Source organism: Trachurus trachurus (genome assembly GCF_905171665.1).
Source record: "Trachurus trachurus genome assembly, chromosome: 24".
Classification (NCBI taxonomy): Eukaryota; Metazoa; Chordata; class Actinopteri; order Carangiformes; family Carangidae; genus Trachurus; species Trachurus trachurus.
In genome coordinates, this window is record NC_139910.1 from 14,798,399 (window position 1) to 14,815,090 (window position 16,692).

At 41.4% G+C, this 16,692-nt stretch overlaps 1 protein-coding gene across 1 annotated transcript; it reads right to left on the bottom strand.

Moving 5' to 3' along the window:
* Positions 1–59: 59 nt before the first annotated feature.
* cdc40 (cell division cycle 40 homolog) lies at positions 60–16,009 on the bottom strand. The gene is made up of 15 exons (XM_084000481.1): positions 15,817–16,009; positions 15,349–15,435; positions 14,501–14,630; positions 14,313–14,399; positions 14,045–14,184; positions 13,768–13,864; positions 13,198–13,337; positions 12,329–12,403; positions 10,850–10,895; positions 9,173–9,274; positions 7,608–7,723; positions 6,488–6,621; positions 3,342–3,418; positions 1,351–1,495; positions 60–641 (listed from the first exon to the last, which is right to left on the bottom strand). Exons 1-15 carry the CDS (start codon positions 16,006–16,008, stop codon positions 464–466), a joined length of 1,746 nt encoding a protein of 581 aa, XP_083856607.1. The 5' UTR covers position 16,009; the 3' UTR covers positions 60–463.
* Positions 16,010–16,692: the final 683 nt, after the last annotated feature.

Below are 16,692 nucleotides of genomic sequence, written 5' to 3' on the forward strand. Positions count from 1 at the left end.
TGTCATGATTTTGTTCTGAATTATCAATGGCAGAAAGACTTTTGCTAAGGAAACTATGCTTCGTTTTACAGAATGTTTATTTCCACAAAGGGATGGTCAGACAATTGAAAACAAGGAATTGTTACCGAGAATTACAAAAAGGTATACTACATACACAGGACGCTGCCAATTAAAATAACAAAACATTTAGTCATAAAATGCCAAATGACTCCCCTAATACAAGTTTTGCAGAATAAACTGTTTTCTAAAAGTATGCTTGTGTTCATTTTTGTACAGATTTTACATGAGTTTATATTCAGATCTCATGCCAGGATACAAAAATACACTGTTATAATAAGACTGGATACCAGTCCCGTGGTTTCCACTTAAAAAATGTTCACAAAATCCATGGGACAAACAGTTTTGCCCAACATTTTCCAGACCCCGCGTACTCCTGTCCCCCAAAGATGCACCCCAGAGACTTCTAGTCCCAGAGTTTGATTTGTCCATCCCATCCGCAGGTGATGACCTTGGAGGTTTCGTGTGGATGCCACAGGGCGCTGATGCAAACCTTGTCATGAGCCTTGATCCGGTGATAAAGCTTGGTGGTCTTCCAATCCCAGATGTTGAGCTTTCCGTCTGCATCGCCGGACACCACATAGCTGGTAGAAAATGAAGAGAGGGAAGGAGAGAGGGGGCAGGAGAGGAGAGGAGAGGGTGGGTGATGATGGAAAGATTAGCACTTTGCTAAAAAAAAAATTATTTCTGTCTCCACTTCACCTGCCAAAAAGGTGGGAGTCTTTGAGTTTTTTGGTATTTAGTCTATTCGGGAGTGTTGCTATGGTTACTGAAAGGACACGAGGGCACCTGCTCACACTCGTGGGTGGTGGTGGACGAGAAGAGGGGAGAAAACAGGTCCTAATGGGTGTTTTGTCTAAAATTAGGCTGCTGGACTGCCCTAGTTAGCTCTCCTTGTGGAGCTTACACAGTAGATAACATGAAGAGCACAGATACCTGCACAGGGCGGTCTTTGTGAGCACCTTTTTCTGCTCTTTGCGTTCATTTACTGGAATAAATGTACTCTTTCATTTGGTTCTCATTTGCCCGATTATTCTGTTCATTTCTTTTCCACTTCTCTTTCATTTTTACTTCCACCTCTCTCTACAACTAATCAAAAGGAGGAATTTAATCTCTTTTGACCTGCTTTTTTTTTTTCCTGGCACATTTAGATTCCTGAGTGCCAAACAAGTGCTTAATAATCAGTGTGTATCAAATATTAATGAGCTATATGAATCTCGTGCTGAGTCTTGCTTGTATCTCACTGATGTTATCTTTTATCGGAACATGCAGAAACAAAATGAAAAGGTTTACCTCATGTCTGGGGAGAAGTCCACTTGGCAGGCATAGCCAGCCACCATGTGGCCCTTGAAGACCTTCTTCTTGTTCAGTCTGAAGCGGTTCTGGGCTCCAAAGATAAGAATCTGGTTGTCCATGGACTGACATGCAAGCCATTTACCTGTGGTGCGAAACAGGCAAGGTGCATTACATCACACTGCTACAGAACACTGATGTTGTATTTGTACCATAATACAAAACGCTTACAAATGGGCAAGAAAAAAGGTGCTATTAAAGCGTGGTGGTATCAGAAGTGTTCAACACATCTAAGCTGTAAAAGGTTGTCCCGGCACGTTTTCAAGTGAGTATTAACTTGCTATTTTGTCTCGTTAGCATGATTCTTCACAGCCAATTGTTTAACAAGCAGCCGTGAGTGTCTTTGATGCTGCCTGCCTGTGTCGGTGTTCTCGAAGCGTGCCAGAGTAACAACTCTGATCTGGTGGGACATCAAGAAGAGTGAAACATTTTTAACGACAGGTACATTGTAATTGGTGGATATATGCCGGGCAATTTAGTGAAGAATGAAAAGAGGGTTTTCATCAGTCACTGCTCAGGCGAGATCTACTTTACAGAGTGTTTTCTGCTCCTGACGCCGCTGCGGTCTCCAAGTCACTACGCAGTGATAAGAGGCAGCGCTTCAGTGTCAAAGCATTACACGACTCAGTGCACCTCTTGAAAGGAAACATGATGGAAATTATTAATGTGGTACGAGAAGGAGCTCAAGTGTTGGTGTGTGTGTCCTTCACTCACATCCTCCGTCATGAAACATAAATGAAAAAAGAATGAAAAAAGACGCTTTTGTCCACAAACAACCGATGCGATAAGATTCAGAGGAATGACAACAACTTGACCGATTTCACCGGCGGACTGAGCCTCTGTTGGTTTTTTGAAGATGAGGAGAGGAGAGAGAGGTAGACGATATAGTGCTGGGAGGGGATGGGAGGAAAGGGGAAGGGGGGCATTTAGGCATTAGAGAAAAACTGAATGGCTTCCCACTGAGAATGCATTCATTATTCACACGCTGAGGAGAAACAAATCATGTTGGGACAAATAAGAACGCTGCCAGGAGGAAGGAAGAGAGCATGGAGAGCACATAAAAGGGAGAATCAAAGGTAGGCAGTGAGGGAAGGAACAGCCGACGACACAGGAGCTGAGTTTGATGGTCGTTGAAGCCGAGTGGGTACAACAGGGAATTCCTGATTCAAACAAGAGGCTGTATATTTGAAGAGGACGGCCGTCTGTTAATCCTGTTATCACCTGGAATGAGTCCTGCTTACAAAACATGACAACATGTCGCATTCATATCTGTGTGCCGCTGTCATCTCTCCGCCGAGTCGCACGTCTGCAGAATACTCATAAATCAGAATAATATCACACACCACATGTCTTTGTCTCCGTCACATCTGTAGTTTTACTGATTGGCATGTGCAGGGACATCTCTTGGCTGGATAAGGGCGTCATCTGACAACAGGATGCAGAGGAGCCAGGCGCTTTGACTCTGTATTTAACGTCTCCTGGCTGTGGCTTCATATTTACTTCAGAGGTACGACTGTGGTTTTCTATTTTCTCATCCACCTCTTGGCAAAAGAGCAAATAAAATAAAATGTCAAACTATTCCTTCTGCATCAATTTTCCTTCTTAGTTTTCATTCATTATTCAACACACTGCCCAACAGTGGATCTGTGAAAGCCAGAGTATCTCTCTTCTTCTACCACATGAAACACAACTAAAATCAGCCATTCTTTAAATGCCATGTGATAGGTCACAGGACAATGAAAGAAAAAAGAAAACCAGATGTGTATTGTCCGTCATTGTTCACCTGATCCGAGCCAGTCTTTGCTTCTTTTTTTTTTTGCCTGCTGAGCAACAGCCAACAACTTCAATCTGGCGATATAGGCTTAAGTTCCCCAGAGTCCTTTCTGCTGTGTGCTTGTTTGTGACCGTTCTGCCATGATTTCACTACTCACCATTGGGAGAGAGAGTCACAGCTGGCATGGAGTGCATACTGGGCTCGGCGATGTACTTGAAGTCCACGGGGATGTCCCTGAAAATAAAAAGCACAGAGCATTTTGAGCACATTTGAAGATGGGTTAAACGCTGGATGAGAACACAATCTGAACAAGAACAACTCAAGGAAACAAGGAAAACATTCACGCCACTGCTGTGTGTTTACAACTACAACTGCTTGAGTCATCTAAAAAAAGAAAAACACTTGTTATGAAAGAGACAACAACGATGATGAAAAACAGGCGCTATCACCATTAGAGCTGCAGAATGTAAATAAATCCATGCGATCTGAAAGAACTAGAAGCTTTTGATGATGCACTGCCGTCTGTACCGGCTACCAATTACTTATTAATCCTCTCTGTCTCTAAGCTTTGGAGGAGCCAGGAAACTTGGGTATTTGATCTTAAGTGGTCTGCAGAAAATCATCCTAATTTACACTGCGCTGTGTTTGTGTGTGTCTGTCGGGATAACAACATGCCAATTTCTGTTTTTCCTCTACTGACCTCTGGAACTTGTGTAAACTCGGTCCATGAGTGTCTGTCTGCTTTACTCTGTGTGTAATGAGCACTAATGAGCAATGGCCCTGAACTCATCCTGCTATCTGCTTAAACCAAGGCCATGTCTCTTGTCTCTTCGTGTGATGTGTAACAGCTGGAGGAAAGTGACATTGCTGTGTTTGCACACACACACAAGCCCAAAAATGGTCTTCGAAGAAGTGAAGACAGGGGTGAAATGAGAAATGAGATTCCTTGCACTCATAAAACACTCTTCAATTCACGTGTGTGCACACAGTCAGACATTAAAGGGGCCCCAGGGTTTGTCAGAGCCAATGTCTGCAGACAAGCCAAGCTAAACTCTGAAGAGATAACAAGGCCATTGGATCTCTTCTTCTGAGCTCCAGAAATAACCAGTGTAAATGTTTTGCTGTCTGGAGAGCCATGGGAGCAGAAGAAATGAAAACAGGCGATAAACAATCTATACACAAGAGATACACTATTCATTAATATTAAATGATTTATCCTTGTTTTAATCATTGTCTGCAAGCTTGATTGACATGGAAGAGCAAACAAAAAACAGCATTTTTGTATGAGAACTTTGGCTTCTAAGGCATCTGCAGTGGGATTTATGTATTTTTTGTTTTTTTAATCAAGACGGAGCATCTTTCACTGAGAAGGAAATGAAGGAGACCATCTTTGGTTCTTATTTGAAAATGAAGTGAAAAGAGGATTTGACAAAATGTAATTACTATTGAAAGCCCAGTAAATGATTTGTTTCAGTTATATTTAGTGGACAAATGTTTAGATAATGTCTGATTCAATGTGGGTTGCATGAGGAGCGTCTTTAGGAAGAGGACTCATTTAAAGCAGCTTTCCAGACTGCCTCTTGTCAGACTGTTTAGTAAAATCATATTGAAAACAAATAAGTAAAATCAAGTTTTTGGGGGGTTTCCTTACTGTGCTTATCCAACAACAATGTTGTTTGCTAGTCAGTGTCCTGCGTTTTTCGTCCTTCTCTATCCATCATCACCCAGAATGACCCACCGAGCTCAACCGTTTCATTGCTCGCTGAATGATGCCTTTATTATGATCAGGAGCTAATTCCCCTTGCTGGCAGCGAGTGGCACATTTCATATTGATTGTAATCCTCCTCCAACGCATACAGCGACTGTGCGCTGGTCGATGACAAACCTTTCCTTCAGATAAAGATGTGAAAAAATATCTTGAATATGAGTAAGAACGAGGAGAAAATTTGAATCGTGTGTGGGTGTTTGCCACTGTGATGTGAATGACTTGTCGTATTGCTGCCTCACAGTCTTTTCTAACCATCTGGCCCCGCCCCCATTCAAAATCACCCACCCTGCCCCTCTCTAACAGCCCCCGTTTCCCTTCTAGAGATATGAGACTTTTGTTTTTGGTAAATTCAGCTGCTATGTAACGGCTCTCATAACGAGTGTTAGCTTGTTGAGGGAGAAAGAAGGCAAGACCCCAGAGCCAGGTGGAGTCTGTGGGAGAAAGAGGGACACTAAAGCCTCTCTTTAGCCCGACATACCACTCGCCTCCTCGCTCCCACGCTGCAAACACTGTGGGAGTCTCCCTCCCAAACAAGGGTAGAAAGTAGACTCTAGGGATGTCTTTCTTTTGCCCTATGGTATTCTGTCAACAATTCATTATATCACTCCATTTGGACTTGGCATTAAATAACCAAGTCTCAAGGTCTGGAAGAAGAAAAAAAAAGGGGGAGGAGGGGGGGTTCTGACAATGATAATTTTTTAAAAACAAATAAGCTCGTAATTTTTTTTTAGGATTTTGTTGATAACCAGACAGGAATTGATATTTTACAAGGGAAAATTAATTTTGAACTTTGTCTAACCTGTCAGTCGTCCAAGCAAATCTGTCTTTCCAGTAATATATTATGTGGAACCATTTCATATTCTTATTTATTAAAATATACAACCGGCAACAGAGACCGGGATTAGACGGCTTATTGCTGGAGCGTTGTCAGGGAACAATGTTAACTCCAGGGTATGAAAAAAACAACAACATTGACTCGCAGGATAATAGATGCATGTAAAGCAGGCAAACTGTAGCAGAGGCTGTGACTCAGCACATTTAGCAGCACAGCTGGGTGAACCGTCTCAGGCTGGGTCGCGCGGAGGTTTGTTGATGTCTCGTCGTTCTTATTAACGACTAATGAAAGTTGCCGTGCAAGACTGTGACTTCTTCAGGAAACAGTCCCGGGCAGAATATAGAGTTTGAGTATTTTAAATGTTGTCTTTTTACACAGAAAAGACAAAAAAAAGATGGATGAAAACTAAAGTACACTTTGTATCAGCAAGATGCACATTAATGAGGGGGCTGAAAACTGAAATGGTTCCGAAGAGCCTCGCAACCTTGTATAAATGTCTCATTATTTTCTATCCTTTATTTATCAAGTTTTGGATGACTGAACTTCATCATGTACTTAATTTATCTGAGCTGTTGCCCATTTCATTATTAACCCTGATACACCTCGCTTTGAGGCAGAACAACAAACACTAAAACAGCACAACAAAATTCTGAATACATACAGCATTTCAGGCGTAATTCAGGAGTAATCTGTTACTCACCATTCCCAAACACGAAGACTCTTGTCGTCTGATGTGCTGACAAACCGGCGATTCTCATCAACAAAGGTGATGGTGTTGACGGCTCCCAGGTGACGGTCGTACTCTTGAACCACCTCACCTGTCCTGATGTCCCACTGTTACAGGAGAAACATAGAAGAGGAGACAGAGAGGAGGTAAACACAACTGGTTTTTTTTCTTATTGTCAGGAAAAAAGTAAGACGAGACACTAATATGAAGAGCCTGTGGGAGACTGGGGTGAAACGACTTAACTGCAGTGGTGTGATGACAGCTATTCACTTTAAAAACAGGCCTCTGTCTTGAACATCAGTGTTTTTGGAACAGTTTACTCACATTAAAATGTAAAAGAAATACAACCGCATAAAACTGGTCCCCAGGCTACAAACAATAGGACTCATTTCTGTCCAAACAGATTTTACATCTAATTCTATTCATGCTCTTTTTTTCTTTTTATTCCAACCTCTTACCCCTCGGCTGCTCACGAGAACAACCATCTGTTCTCAAAACCCAGAACAGAGCGGCATGATTTTATACTAACCCTGATTATTGAGCCAGATATTATGGTAATGGTTATGGTTTGGACATTGGGGACATTCAGACATATTTTCAATTTGACTGAACTAAAAGTAAAAAGAAATAAAACCAGACTGTTGCATCTTTGGTAATCCCATTATAGAAAAATAAAATCATATTCCAGGCTATCTGTTCTCCCAGCTTGTTATGGCCTCGGAGATCCAAGCTTTCATCGGCTCATCATCGGTTCAGGGTTACCCCCCCGCTCTGAAAACTGTCTACTCGGATTTCTAACTTTTTTCACAGATTGTTCTCTTCCCGTTGCCTCTTTTCCACCCTAATGCTGCTTGTGATTAATCACTTGCTCTAGTCCTGTCAGCCTGTGAAACCCTTCTCTCACACTCACACTACATCTAGGCACACTGTAATGCCTGGAAGTTGAGGCGGGAAGTGTATTTCATGCTGCTGTGGGCACAGAGGGTATACAAAGAAATTCACGAGTGCATCAGCTTGGTCAACTGGGAAATACATGGAGGTGATGGCGGGAGCCGAATTGAATTGCTCACATTGCAGCAAATGCCAGCTTTACCTGAACAATCTTCTTATCCGACATGCCGGCCACAAAAAGGTTCTGTTTGTCCTCGTCTGGGTTGAACTTGACGCAGTATGGTACCTTCCTGTTGGTGAAGCGGGAGATACACTGGCCTGTGGAGGTAGGATGGAGGGGGGATTAAGAGTCAGAGCTTCAGAATAATCCACAGAGGCTTCTCAAAAAGGTAACTCAAGCCGTTTAAATTTTAGGGACAGTTTGCAAATTTTCTGTTCTGTGTGCTCTTGTCCCTGTGGGGGCCAGGGGCTCAGCCACAACACAGAAAATTCAACATCTCCTGATGTCTCCATTGAGCAGAGATGAATCACCATCGGACTGATGCTACCACAACTGCGAGAGCTGAGAAACCAAGAAATTAAAATGAATGCGACATCAAGAGGCTCTTAAGTTTAGAATGGAGGCTTTTCATTAACATCATTTCTGTGTCACATCCAGTGCTTCAACTGCAACTGGGGCGAATCTGGAATAAAATCCTAAAACTACCCCCTATACGCAGCATCTCTACTATACAGCTACATGGAAAAGCAACTGCTGTTTTATACTAAACAAATCCAAAAAAAGTGATTGGAAAAGCAAAGAACCCTTCTCATTTAACGATGATTAACTCTTTACACACACAAGTATTTGGATGACATGGCTCCAAAGGGGGTGGTGTTATCAACAAGTGGGGGATTTAACTCTTTTCTGCCCTCTGCTGGATTGGCACTTGGGGTGGATATACGGTAAAAATGGATGAGCACAGGGGAAAGATAACAAGAGGACGTTTGGGACGAGTGAGAACAGGAACCCGTACAATTCACATAGACATGCACAAAGGAAATCATTTGTAATCTGATTTTATTTATGGACCTGAACCGCCTTGATAATGCGAGACAACAAATTAAATTTGAAAACTCAATATACTGTCACAGAAACCGTGAAAATATGAAAACCCATGAGAGAATCTGTCCCCAATCCACAGACAGCATTTTCAAATAAAAGCTTTTGTGCGGTTTTTTTTTATTTTTTTTTTTTATATATCTTCATCAAGTCTGCAAAACCAGAAAATCATAGTTTGTAGTACTGTGCAATTGGGCAACTTCATTTGAATATAAATGAGATGCTTGTGATTTGGAGAGACTAATGTCCCACTGACCTCTACAGGATTTCTACATACAGCCATAGCAAAGTGAGAAGTAGGCCTTCAACTAACAATTACCTTCTTTAATAATCAATATGCAGATAACATTTAGTAATCAACCGTTTATTCTAGAAATTATCATAAAATGTGATTTATATTATGATCACAAAAGACAAAGAATAGCTGATTTGAAGGTTTGCGGGTAAACAGTCCAGGTAAAGGGCACGGTTATTAAATGTTCCTAGACTGCATGTTAACATCCTCCTACCCCCCGGACCCAGATAAAAAATGTAAAAGTGACACAGAGATAGAAAACTGATCTACTCTATAATTGGGATATTCAAGTTTACATCTTTCTTAATCCAGAGTTTTCAAAGAAACGTAACAAGATGGAGAGCTTGGTGAAAACAGTGGCAGGACGTACCTGTCTCAGAGTCCCAGAGTTTAAGGTAGCGGTCATAGGCAGCGCTGAGGAACTGGGTTCCAGTGTTGTTGTAGCAAATGTCTCGAACTGCTTTGCTGTGACCTAAGACACAGTGGAAGAAAAGTTCACACATAACAAATAAACAAATATGTGCTAAAAAAAATGACACTTTATATGTTGCCAAGTCTCCCCCAGCTGCCTCCCTTTGATACCCAGTTCATTTGAGGAATGTGAAATCTAGTTAAGGGAAATCGGGGATGTTGAGGAAGAAAGATGAAGTGGGCTGTGGGACACGAGGGGAATGAAATCTTTAAATGAGCTTGGAGACAGAAAGAGGAAGAGAAAGAAAAACATTACATGCTCCATCTGTCTTTTCGACCGCGCTCCACCTTTTTTCTCTCCCTAATCCCAATCTATGCAGCCTTTTGGCTTTTTCTCATACGGCGTAGGAGATGTGAGGTCCCAGTGGGCTCGGTGTGCGCAGATGCCTCCCTTGTTAAAGCTGGCTTTTATCAGGGTTACACTGTTTCCACGGCGATAACAGAGCCCACTGAGGCTAAGTGTCTGCCTGCTCGCTTGCACTAACCCTGCTTGCTGGCAGACCAAAGGCAACGCCGCTGCTGCAGAAAGCCTTGATGATGTATGTGTGTGTCTGTCTGTGTGTGTGTATGCATGTATGAAGGAACACATTACACATAACTACTCAAAACTACTGAAAGCAGGCCAACCTTCATGAAACATACCATGAATACAGACACATAAAGATAGGCACAATCACTTCTCCACCCATACATCAGATATTCTTCTTACATGAAAAACTAAAAATTACAATTGAGTTGAAATTCCTCTATTGAGATTTGTAGTGTAATGAAAATAGAAAAAAAAAGGAAAACTGAACAGTGGTAAACAAGAAAGATGTTTCTAAAGACATCAAGGTCATCCAGACACACAGTGAAAAAAACATAAAAGCAAATAGATGATCAAATTGAAGGCACAGCAGCGACAACAAAGAGAAAATCTTGTATGTTCTGTACAATCTTGCCCTGCACTACTACCACCGCTCTGCTCATCGTCTGCATGTCTGCTGCTTCTCCTACTCACAAACTCCCAAACCCCCTCAGCCAGTCGCGCTGTCAGTTTATTCACTCCTAAACTGTGTTCTCTCTCCCCCTGTACCCCCCCCACTCCTCCCTGCGCCTTGTGCTCATCCTTGGCCCTTGTTCCTCCTCAGCCCCTGGGCTGCTGAATTATGGATACACTGTGAAGGAGCTGACAAGCAGAACCGCAACTGCAAACAATCTCTATCCTGACAGTGCACCGTCTCCGAGAAGGGGGTGTAAGAGTGGCCCGCATGTATTAGCCTAAACGCCCCAGACTCCATCATTTAGTCAAAATAAATAAATAAATGAACTGCATGCGCTTTGTTAATGGTCAGCAGACGTGTCATTAGCGTTCCAGAAATGCTGAGCTCACAGTCTGTCACTGCTGTGTATTTTCCAAAAGGCTGGTTGCATTTAACCTTCAGCATATTTCATGTCAGCACATTTGCTGACGATCCATTATTGTTAACATTATACCATTTTACACAGTGAATTGTCAACATCTCTTAATTAACTATTATATTATATCAACTACGGATATATTATTACATGGGAGACTTTTAATAAAGACACTTACCAATAAATGTCCGCAAACACCTCCTCTCACCATACACTTCCCATAGCTGTGATGGGACAAAAAACAAAAGTGAAATTAGATTTGCTACAGCACCACATTAAATTCAACCACCAAATTTATACCAAAGCTTTGCATTTAGTCTTGACCACCACACTATGTGTAAGATAACGTTGGTATTAACATATTACTTAAAGCAGAAGTGAGTGATATATTTGTGTTAATATAAGTCTTAAAATAGTTATATCTTCCGACAGCAATCACTTACATAGAGTGTTTGGACTGAAACACGGGTCTCTCAGTCCCTCTGCTCTGAGCCGAAGAGAAAACATTTATCGTATCCTACAGTTTTTATCCAATGAGGAGAGAGAACGGCATGCAGGCTGTGTGTGCAGCCAAGGAACGCCGTGAATGTGGTGACGTAGCGACGAGGACTGTTATGGTGCGTTCAAGGAAACTCATATTTTTCCGACCGTGAAGTGGTACCAGTTCGATCTGGTACGAGTTCACGGGTCGGAAGTTACGAGTGGCCGTTATAGTGACTTTCACCGGTAAAACAGGTCGGAAAAACACGAGTGGGTTGCCTGGAACGCTACAAAGTCGTAAGTTGTGACTTGAAGCTGTAATTTACGATTTCAAAAGCCTGCCTGGAACGCAGCATTAGCGAAAACGACCGGATCACTCACTTCTGCTTTAAAGGGATATTTCAACATTTTGGCAAATTCGCCTATTGCCATAATCCCTATAGTCTTAGGAGTAGGTTCATTACCTTTAATTGTCGGTGCAAGCTGTTTTGAGATCGGCTGGGCAGAGACGTGAGCTGCTCAGCTAAAGCAACAGAGGCTCATGGTATTTCTATGTTTCCCTCATCAAACTACATACACAATCCAACAACTCCAAAATGCTCTTGTGGACAAGTTGTCATCTGCACATTTGCCACGCTATGAAATAATAATGTATAATTATGTAACATTACGACACATGAAGCAAATACTCTGAACTACTTTCACGTTTGAAGTCGAGCAGCCGTGTTGGGAAATGTAGTTCCGGGTACATATTTACCTCGACAACAACTGCGTCTCGTAACGTTCCATTATTATTTGTTTCATAGTGTGGTGAATGTGCAGGTCACAGCTTGTCCATGAGAGCGTTTTGGAGTTGTTGGATTGTGTATTTGATGAGTTTGATGAGGGAAAGCCCGAAAATACCACGCGCTGTGTAGAGCTCACGTCTGCCCCGCTGATCTCAAAACAGCTTGCACCGACAATTAAAGGTAATGAACCTACCCCTAAGACTATAGGGATTATGGCAATAGGCGAATTTGCCAAAATGTTGAAATATCCCTTTAAAAACTCACAGCTGACATTGAACCCAGCCATATAATTTCACAATCATAAAATGATTAAACTACACTACAAAACATAAAGAATAAATGTGTCTATTAATTAACTTCTCTGAAGGTACTTCTTTGTGAGTATTTACCTTGATCTTACAGTCCATGGAGCAGGAGAGCAGCAGATGTCCAGAGCTTGGAAACAGACGGATAGCACTGACACCCTGGAAAATAAATTGATTTATATAAATGAAAGCAGTGACTTAAGGGGGAGACATCAATTGAGCCATAAGGTAACCAGAGCAGAAAGGGGTGTGTGTGTGTGTGTGCAGATCACAATGCATCTGTGATAGTCATGAAAATGATGATGATTCTCTTCAAGTTCTTCATCCAAACTTTCTTCAAAAAATGCTCGAAAACTTTGGTGACACCATGTGGGCCAACCCCATCTATTATCTCGACATCAGCACTTCCACACACTTATTATCTTTTCAAACCTCTTTGTATTTCAAATTAGATTGTGAAGGCTGTAACTTGCTGCACAAAGTGGAAAGGAGCCAATTTAAAACTTGAGTGATTTCTGTCTCCCTGAAGCTAGCTGGCAGATCTGAAACTTGGATCAGATCTTTCTTGGAATAGCCCCGTGTTTGCCTTTACATTTGAATTATAAAGACGCTGTTTTGAATGAGACAGAATAATCTCAGATATGTCAGGAAGACGTGGCTCCTATACTATGTTATCATTTTATTCAAAACTACCCAGGAGGTTTTTACTGACTGCATCAGAAAATCTTACAAGGACTGTATAATGGGATTTTCTCTATGTATACAGAGATTCCTATGTGACACAGCTCTCACTTTGCATATCAGAATTATTTTAAACAACGCTGCAGTACTAGAACTTATCAGCAAAGCCGTGTAGAGAATTACTTACAGCTGCAGGATTTTTTTCACTGGCAGATAAAGAGATATTCACGTACAGTAAGTCACGCAAATGATTAATGGCCCTTCCCACTGACCTTGGTGTGTCCAGACCAGACGTGAATCTGTTTCTTTGGCAGGTAGCACTTGTCTGGGACATCCGCAGAACGCAGGTTGATACCAACATCCTGTGGGACATGGAGGTAAGATCTGCCCTGGTAGTCATACATGTCTTTGACTGTGGGGAGAACAAACAGAGACAAAATGTCACGTGAGATGGTGGATACATGTTTTTTTTGGAAGAAGCGAGGGCTGTATGCTGCCAGTTTCTCATGGTATTATATCCTGATTGATTCAAGTGCTAAAGACAGATTGCCACTGACCAACCAATCTATCTTGGGTTTTGAACACTATGTCAGACTGTGATGTGAGCAAGAATTTCTTACTATGCTACAATTAAAAGGGCAAATCTGCAAATTTATGCTGAGGAGGATCTTGTGATATGGTGAAATGCAATATATATAGCAATAGCAATTTATGGTGACCTTATTATGGTGAGATGCTGTCTCCAAGGTCAAATTCAAAATAAATTTGAACACTTGATCATTTCACTGAGACCCATAGCCATTCAAATTAATCCACAAATAAAATTTGAGTAATCACAGTACCATGGAGTATGGTCTTCTCCTCTGCTGGAGCATCTTCCTCATTCCTTCCCTTCTTCTGTCTCTTGGCCAAGATTTCATCCAGCTCTTTCTTCTCGTCCTGTAAAGCAGGGTTAACAAATGAGCTACCACTTATCATGTTGAATACAGGTACAGAGCCAAACATGGACTTAGAAAACTGAAGTGAGTTTACTCTCAAATATTTTCCCTGTAGTAAATTGGATCAAGTAAACATGTAAAGAGGTGACATTATCTAGTTTCATATTGTACAGAAACTTACCTCTGAAGGCTTGGCCAGATCTTTCTCATCTACATATTTCGCCCACGGTCCAAGGAAGTTGTCAATCTCTTCAGCATCTCCCCCTTTGACCTTTTTCCTTTTCTCTGACTTCTTTTGTCCAGTCTCAAACACAGTTAACCCTTAAGAAAAGGCAACCAAAGATTAGTGCTCTGATTTTCTTCTAAATACTACGTAACTCCACATATAATTAGATTTATACAGGTAAATGTAACAAACACATGAGAAATAAAGTATCGACTATTATTACCTTTATTTTTCTCAGCCTCATCGACTGCACCAATGTATGCACTGGTGGACATCTGGTGTATGTCAACAGAGGGATCTAAAGCATAACCTGTGGAGAGAGTTATAAAAGGGTCATTAAAATTCTTCTCACAAGGTCCATATATTGACTACATCAATGACACCAAAGACAGAGGTCAGAGACAAGCGTACCGAAGGTGGAGAACGTCCTCCTCTGCTGTTCAAACATAAAGTCGTTGACATGAGCAGGTTCTGCATAGCCAGACAACATGTTCCTGGGGGCAGCCATCTGCTGGGTTTTATATGGGTTCATTGGGCCAAACTATAAGGGAGCACAAAAAAAAATCATTAACAGCACTAACTCAAGGGGAGGCAGCTTTTTGCATCTATCCCCTACACATCTGGAACAATCTGCCCGAGGCAGTAAAACAGGCAACATCAGTGACCACAAGTTAAAAACGTTCCTCTTCACAACTGCATTTGATTAAATTGCGCATGATACTGTGTTGCCTTGTTTTAAACTTTAAAAGATCTGCACTTCTTTGTTGTTTGCACTATTATTGCATTGTATTATAATTGTTTTAACCATTGTAAAGCACACCGAGTCTGCCTTGTGCATGAAATACACTTTATAAATAAAAATTGATTGATAACCTTTTTAAGAAGCCTTAAAGGTGGCACAACTTGTTGAATAACAAGATATGTTCTAGCTTATGTAATGGTAACACATTGATAAATAGTCCACTTTACTTTTAAGAGGACAACATATACAATATAAGGAGCTTGACTCTACTCGTGTATTTAGCTTGCAGCTGATTAATAAATAATAAAATATAGTAGTACATACCCCTATATAAAGACACCTTGGGATATTAGTTATTATTACGCATGTAGCCTAATATTTAAGACACTCATATTATACACATACAGGCCTCCACTGGGGCTGCATATAACATATACAAATAAACAAAACGTGGCCTTTAATCTAGTATCTCTCACACATACAATTGGATTCGGCTGAAAAAGTACCGGTACATCACCTCTGGTGCAAACATGGTTTCGTAGGTCGGGTTGTATTCGACTTCTTTCAGCGACGGGTCCAGGTGTATGCCAGTCTCCACAGCCTCCTAACATGAAGATATGAATATCAGTAAATCAGTAAACGGGCAATTAAGGTCCAAGAGTTTATTATAACACTTCAAGAATGAGACTCCCAACTCGACGGCGGTATCGCTAATGTTAGTGTAACTAACCAAAAGCAAGATGTTTTTAAGCAAAGTTTTACAGGTTAGCATTATAGCATCCTCCCGCTCGACGCCCAATGTTTCCCCACGACTTTCTACTTTATCACGAATTCTTAACGCTGCACATCAAAGTGTTTCACGTAGCACATTAATACAACATGTCTTGTTAAAACATCTAAAGCACAGTGCGACTCCCGTCCGCGTCACATTTATCACTTTACTATAACGTGAAGCTAACAAGAGTAGCTAGCCTGGTTAGCTTACCTTAACGGCGACCTCGGGAGCGGCATTGAGTAAAGCCACAGACATCGTCCGTCCAGGCTGCAGTGGTTTGAGGTGAGCCGTGGCATCTGGGTCCACTTGGTCCACTTTGTCGGCCCCGGTGCTGGATTCTGACTCATTTTCTGAATCGGAATCGCTGCCGTACGAAACGAGGGAACTTATGGCGGCAGACATGTTGGATGTTGTGAATCGGACGGAAGCAGGAGGGCGGGACTTCCGTTATAGCAAAGAAGATACAATAAAATACTGGTAAAATAAAATAATGCCAAAAAAACATGCCATCGGAGGAAGTATAAAGAATATAACATTTGAAACATTAGTCGATTAATCGAGCTGAAGAAAACTGTTGGTTTTGATAACTTCCTATTCATTTATTTTTAAAGCAGACTATTTCTAGCTTGAAAATCTGCTCCCTCAATTTCTTGGTCTTACATTAAATTAAACTGACTAGCCTACTACTTTCTGGTCCAAGACAGGCACTCTCACTTTGTTTTATAGACATGCTGAGCCATACACAAACGACAACAACTGCCATCAACAGTCTCATTATAATGGGGTGTTGTTCAGTATATTTCACACTATTTAAAAAACAAAAACAAATAGGACGTGATTCACTTCATATGACATAATAAATAATTCCGCAGGAGATCGATTGGGTTTTTTTTTTTTTTTTTAATTGAAATGATTTTTATGTACAATGAGGGCTGCAATAATCAAATCGAGGTCCTTCCCTGGAATCGATTAGACGGCACTAAAGTGACGGTTTCAGATAACAAGCCAATACTGCAAGCGCGCACGTTATCCGCGAGCGAGCCTCCGACGAGCGAGCACACATCAGTTGCATGGGACGCTCTCTCT